Source organism: Morone saxatilis, unplaced genomic scaffold (genome assembly GCF_004916995.1).
Source record: "Morone saxatilis isolate NCDOM2014 unplaced genomic scaffold, NCSU_SB_2.0 Contig0, whole genome shotgun sequence".
NCBI lineage: Eukaryota > Metazoa > Chordata > Actinopteri > Moronidae > Morone > Morone saxatilis.
The window spans coordinates 9,501,945-9,508,396 of NW_023339650.1; the positions used below are offsets into that span (position 1 = coordinate 9,501,945).

Consider the following 6,452-nt stretch of genomic DNA (forward strand, 5'->3'; position numbering starts at 1 on the left):
TTAGTAGAAATGGGGTTTATTTGTTTTTCCTGGTAAAATAACAGAAGCACAGTAACGCTGTGGTGTTAGATAAGTGGTGGTGTTCCAGTTAGAAACAGATTAGCAGCTGCTTCACGTGGTTGGTTTTTTTTCTTTCACAGTTAAACAGGAATTTTATTTAAAAACTAAAAAAACATTTCAGTACACAAAAATAAACACTATTCCTTACCCAAGAGGGCAAATTTGTATTATCAAAAACGGGACTGCAAAACCTACTCAGATTTTCTTCGGTTAGTAATAAGAATAATATCCCAACTAACATGTGAAATGTTAAGTTAAACTGAGCAACAATCTTGTGTCTATCACACGAATGTGAATGATGTGCTATTAGTATTCAGTCACTTGCTGCTAATGTAAGCAGGGCTTCCTGTTAGAATGTGTTTCATAAACCATGATAATATGTGGCTTTTCCGTTTCTAGCCTACATCTAGGCTTAAAATATTTCCTTCCTTTTTTTATGTGCTTTCTTCATTTCTCACAGCATAATGATGAAACTACTGTTTCCCCAAACATTTTAAGAGCCCCACTCTCTCTGTCTTTTCCATCTCTCACTTTGTTTGACTTCCTGTAATTTCCCCACCTCTTTCATCTCCTCCTCTGGCTTGTCTGTTAACTCTCTCCTCCTCTTAATTCTTTTCACACTCCTTCTTGTGCCATTCGGTATTCAAAGACGCTGCCTCGCTCAGGGAAAGTCTCATTCAAGCGCCTACGCTTGGTCTGGGGTCTCCCATTTGCATCCCCCTCACTTCCGTATCCCCCTCCTCCAGGGGTGTAGAGGCAGAACATGTCCTGTAGGGGGGAGCACACAGACAAAGGGTGGATTCAGCTGACGAATCATTAGTTTATAGTCATCAAAATAATAAAACGTTAAGGATTACATGTATTTCTTATTTCTTATGTGCCTTATTTCAACAAGACACTCTTTAATAAATGCAGAATTAATCTAGCACATTACGGTTTCATACGCTTGATAGTATTTGTTTCACCCAGTCTTACCCCGGGCTGAAGGCTGATGCTGGTTTTGGCTCCCAGGTTGAGGACTCTGCCGTCTGCTCTGTGAAGCAGATTCAGCCCTGCAGCACCGTCCTCACCCCCTAGCCAGCAGAGAGAGTTTAGTGAGAACAGAGTATAAACCGATGAAGAAAGAAAGATACTACAGCCACTAGCAAAATGATATCATGCCAAAACCAGATAAATAATCTATCTTTACGTAGTGGGCAAAAAAAACAAGAAAATGGCTGCAGAGTACTTCTGCAGGTAGGTTCAAAGTGTCAGGGTTTACCCAGGAGGCCGTAGGGACGGGTGGATCGCCTCTCGGTCAGTACAGACAGAACCACCTTGCTCCTGAACAGAAGTTTCCGCATCACACCGTCTCCACCGCAGTATTTTCCTGCACCTCCGGAGCCAGGGCGCAGAGAGAACTGCTCTAAAATGACTGGATATCTGAACACCAGACGGACAGCAGCAACGCATCAATATCAATCATATTAAAAAAGACTTTATGCTTCTATAAGTCGTGTCTAACCTTTTCTCCAGAATCTCGGGGTCAGTGATGCGGGTGTTGGTCATGTGACTGTGAACCCCACTCCGCCCATTCCAGCTTGGCCCTGCCCCTGCTCCCCCGGCAACTGTCTCATAGTAACCTATCTTCTCGCTGCCAAATGAAATGTTGTTCATGCAGCCCTGATGGAAGAGGAATGACAAATGAGCAAACCACACAAAGAAAACAATAAACAACCACAGTTGAAGTGAAAAATGTTTATGTGTAAATCCAGTTTTTCTCACCTGAGACGCAGCGCACACCTCAAACGCCCTAAAAATGACGTCAACCACCCTCTGGGATGTGAGCACATTTCCTCCAACTACAGCTGCATTCTGGGAAGGCTGGAGGATTGAGCCAGAGGGTATGATGACTTTGATTGGTGCAAGACAGCCCTGCATATGAGAAAAGGAAAGAAGTTGAGTAAAAGTTTACACGGAAAAACAATTACTACACAAACAGCCAAATCCTTATGTAAAAAACTGTTAAGAAAGCAAAGATTTCCCTGTCCAGGATTAAAAGCCTAAAATAAACCACATTACCTGATTAAGGGGAATGTCCTGTCCGACCATGCAGCGCAGGCAGTAGATAAGGGCAGAGAGGGTGATGGCGCGTGGAGCATTGCAGTTCCCCCAAACCTCTGTTCCCGTCCCTGTGAAGTCAAACACCGCACTGCCCTGTGGTGATGGAGGTTTTTGTATTTTATTGCACAGTCACTCTAAGAAATGACCTGACTTCTTCTTGTCAGTGAAAGTTCGTAGGGTTTTTATCTTCCTCCCTGCTCACCTCGTCTTCATTAATCTGAACCCGCAGCCTGATTGGCGTCCCATCATCCATGAAATCCTCCGACTGCACCTCCAAGGAGCCAGTCTGTTGCCGTCGACGACTTGCAAAGTCTTTCAACATGTCCCTCACCGCCAGCTCTGCATTACTCTGAAACATTTTAACACAAATGTTGTAGTAGTGCCACACCAGTAGTGCTCAATATTTAGTTTTTCTTTTACACTGTTTCATTTGTAACCAGTTACCTGAATGTATCCCATGTAGGCCTGGACCACGGCTAACCCGTAGCTGTCAATCAACTCCCCCACCAGCTGGCTGCCTCTCTGATTGGCTGCTACCTGAGCCCGCAGGTCTGACAGGTTGTCATGGAGATTACGAGTCCCAGAGCAGTCTGGGTACTGGGCCGGAGCCATCAGAGCTTCAGTTACAGCTGATATGGGGACAGAGAAAAAGGCAAGACAGGAATTCAGAGGGAGAAATAGACAAACAACAACAGCTCGTAACTACATACAGTATTTACACATATACTCAAGTTTACTTCTGACCACTTCCAAGGATACAGTACATTTTTAGATTGGCTTCTGACCCTCCAGGCTGCCACTGGTTTGCATTCACTTCAATATGCTAAAAAAATTCAAGATGGGCAATTCACCTTTATTTTTTTTGTTAAAGTTACATTATTGTTGAATTGCAACACAGTCGCGAGCTGTGGCTATTTTAAAAACTGACATTGATGGTGCGTTCAAAGACATTCTGATGAGACATCTGTTGCCAAACATTCTCAATTTACTACCACATAATTAACCAAAAATACAGACAAAAACTAACATTATGAACTGTTGCAATATTACCTATCTCAAGTAATCTAGTTAGCCTTGGAAAATGGAAAGTAGTAAGTTAGTCATTTGGTCACTAGTATAGTAAACACTCCCAGCAATATGATTTGCAAAATTCAATGTAAGGACTCTTTATCTGGACTTGTCAGCAGCTCTGTATTATCTCTGTTCCCTCCTTTCACCAGTCTCTCGCATTCATTCATGGTTGACCTCCTCCTCTCTTACCCTTTTCCTGGAAGACCCCACCAGTGACGAGTTTAAAGGAAGTAAAGACGGCCCCCTCCTGCTGAAGGGAGGTGGAGTGGGGCGGCATGGAGCCCGGAGTGATGCCTCCAATGTCAGCATGGTGCCCCCTGCTGGCTACAAAGAACACTGGACAGCTCACACCTTTCCTAAACACCTGGGGTATAGATAAAGGAGAAAAAGAAGAGGTATGTAGTAAAAAGAAAAGATTGATAATGAGGAGAGCAAGTATGCAGACAGAGAGCTGGACAGACTGACCGGTGTGATGACTGTGAGATCTGGGAGGTGGCTGCCCCCAGCACATGGGTGGTTACTCAGAATGACATCGCCTTCTTTCAGATTGTTCCCCAGTGATCTGATCTGCACAGAGAAAAAGAAATCCATCAACCTTTCTGTCAGAACAGGGTGTTAATTCTTCTGGAGTTATAGCAGTATATCTAAACTCAGAGGCACAGATCCCACACCTGATACTGGACGGTCTCTTGCATGGCCCCCAGGTGCACAGGGATGTGGGGTGCATTGGAGACTAAACCACCGTCTGGTCCGAACACAGCACAGGAGAAGTCGAGACGTTCCTTGATGTTGGTGGAGATGGAGGTTCTTTGGAGAACTCGACCCATCTGTTCTGTAGAGGAAGAGAGAAAGGAGGAACACAAAGCTATTCATTTCTGCCTTCGGTTTCCTAGTTTCTCCCAGACAACCTTTCACTCCTTCCTCACCCTCTCCTCTGTGGGTGTACCTGCTATGCTCATGAAGCGGTGGGAGAAGATGGAGAGCTGCACAGTGTTGAGCTCAGTGCCAAGGGCACAGTGAGGGTCGGAGCCTACAGTCATACAAACATCGCCCCCTTCTGTCAGACAGGCCTCACAGCACGGCTCCACCAGGATGGTACTGATGGATGAAAATAAAATATACAGTTAGTAGTAGATCACAGATGTTTTGACAGGGCAAATACAAGCATTAATGCCTTTGGAAGCATTTTAAAGACCCAGAGCAAGACCAAATTAACTTCAAAGTCAACACAGAAAAAAGATAAAATTACAGTGGAAGTATTTGTGCAAATAAAGTATTAATGCAACAAAACAAAATTTAAGATCTTTGAAACTTAAAATTAAAAAGCATATCTTTTTCATATCTGACAGATCTTAATGTCCTGATTTTAAAAAACTAATTAAAAAACATCAACTATAAAGTAAAGTTAAATCAAGAATAGTGGATACTATAATGAAAAAAAATAGGAATGTCCTGATCCCTATTTAAGTTCTTTATTAATTGGTATCTATACGAGTCTGATCCAATTTACCTATGCTGATTGAATATGTATATGTAACTGAAATACTAACAGCTGCAGCCTTCTAAATTCAGCCCACTTTATTTTTGAGAAAGCTGCTTAATCCAAATGCTGAAGGTCCTCACTATCACTATTAACTTGACAAGTTTAAATTATTGATATAATATGAAAGAAAGTTTAACTGGAAGAATGCAACTCCTAAAAAAATGACGTGATGTGATCCGCTAGAGAGAAGGCGTCTGCTAGTGTTCAATAACATACTGCCAGTCAAGTTTTTCTGTAGTGAAAACATTTATCTTTGTCTTCATTTTAGACAATACCAATCCTTAGGATTGTCTCGTGACATCTCTACAAAAAGGCTTCACTGATGTTGATTTGAAAGCTAGTAATAGCAGTAACAGTGGAATGCCTGCCTGTTTTTGTCAATGATGATGGCTGGTCCCTGGATGCTGTGACCACATGGCAGCTCCTCCCACAAATACACACTGGTGTCCAGGTAACCTTCCTCAAAGTAACACCTGGTCATCTACAAAGAGAAAATGGATAAAATAGAAACAAAATAACAAAAAGTTGCATGTTGTTATTACTTTTTCAAAATAAATGTTTTTATTAACTATTATTAAGGTATAATGTCTGTAAAAGGAAACAAAGTGACTTGAAAGAATGTATGTGTAAGTGTGTGTGTGTGTCTTGTACCGTAACTGGTTTGGCCTGTCCGTGCCCCATCTTTGTTTTATACACCGATTTGATACCAGATTTCCCACAACCCCTCACTCTGATGTCATCAACCATGATGGGTCTGTCTGGGATAGTGAATCCAAACTCCTTCAGATAACTGAAAGAAGGAAAACAATGTCACGTAAGAGAAAGACAAAGGAAAAATGTAGAGTGATTAGGTTGGAGGAACATTAGAAACCATGAGCAGTGTAAACAAATCCCAGCGCTGAAGTTTACTAAGCTTATCTCCTATGGAAAATGACACATTAACTTGATAGCCTGTTTGCCTGTACAATGTAAACAGAGGGCACAGAGGAGTGAAAGTGTAAGTGGCAATGATTTATCCACTCATGAGTGAATACATGTTGCAGCCGATGGCTCAGTGCATGAATAAACACAAAACAAATTCAGTAAGCAAATGAGTAAAAAGCAGCAAACCGCTTGGTGAAGGCACTTTGGAAGTCTCCAGCTAGACAGGACTGGGCGTTGCTAGGGTAACCGGCAGCGGTAACCATGAGAGCGCAGTCAGTGCCCTCATAACGTAGGTGAAGGAAAACCTCGGTGGTTATCTGGCCACTGAAGAGGACAATAAGCACAAGGCTGCAGTATTGTATCATTTCTTGTAAAACAAACTCTTTTAACAGTGAAAAGGTGCAGATTACCACACCTGGATACAACCAAGTTTAACACCAAACCAGGTAATGTTTTGTGGGTGCTGACCTGGTAAATCCGCGTGCACAGAGTGTATCGCAGCATCGTTTCGAGAGCTGCTCCACCCTTCGGTCAAGCTCGCCGAAAGAGTGCTGCTTGTACTGCAGCGAGCATGGCTCCTGCACCTCCTCCACCACGTCAGCTAGAGCCAGACCATACGCTGACAGCACGCCGCTGTATCTGCAACGCACACACACACGAATGTTTCCATCACCATACACACACTCAGTCACACATACACACACACACACACACACACACACACACACACAACCCATCCCCCTTACTTATG

General features: G+C 43.0%; 1 protein-coding gene across 1 annotated transcript in view; it reads right to left on the bottom strand.

Annotated features, from left to right (window-relative positions):
* Positions 1 to 6,452, bottom strand: part of oplah (5-oxoprolinase, ATP-hydrolysing) — a 13,363-nt gene continuing 6,911 nt past the window's right edge. Inside the window, exons 13-28 of the mRNA XM_035654840.1 lie at positions 6,170 to 6,340; positions 5,888 to 6,025; positions 5,429 to 5,567; positions 5,146 to 5,258; positions 4,181 to 4,332; positions 3,906 to 4,066; positions 3,700 to 3,801; positions 3,424 to 3,598; positions 2,608 to 2,792; positions 2,366 to 2,512; positions 2,122 to 2,256; positions 1,825 to 1,974; positions 1,565 to 1,722; positions 1,322 to 1,482; positions 1,036 to 1,133; positions 1 to 828 (exon numbers count right to left, since the gene is read on the bottom strand). Coding sequence (XP_035510733.1) covers positions 676 to 828; positions 1,036 to 1,133; positions 1,322 to 1,482; positions 1,565 to 1,722; positions 1,825 to 1,974; positions 2,122 to 2,256; positions 2,366 to 2,512; positions 2,608 to 2,792; positions 3,424 to 3,598; positions 3,700 to 3,801; positions 3,906 to 4,066; positions 4,181 to 4,332; positions 5,146 to 5,258; positions 5,429 to 5,567; positions 5,888 to 6,025; positions 6,170 to 6,340 — 2,338 coding nt within the window. The 3' untranslated portion in view covers positions 1 to 675. The remainder of the gene's footprint in view (positions 829 to 1,035; positions 1,134 to 1,321; positions 1,483 to 1,564; positions 1,723 to 1,824; positions 1,975 to 2,121; positions 2,257 to 2,365; positions 2,513 to 2,607; positions 2,793 to 3,423; positions 3,599 to 3,699; positions 3,802 to 3,905; positions 4,067 to 4,180; positions 4,333 to 5,145; positions 5,259 to 5,428; positions 5,568 to 5,887; positions 6,026 to 6,169; positions 6,341 to 6,452) is intronic.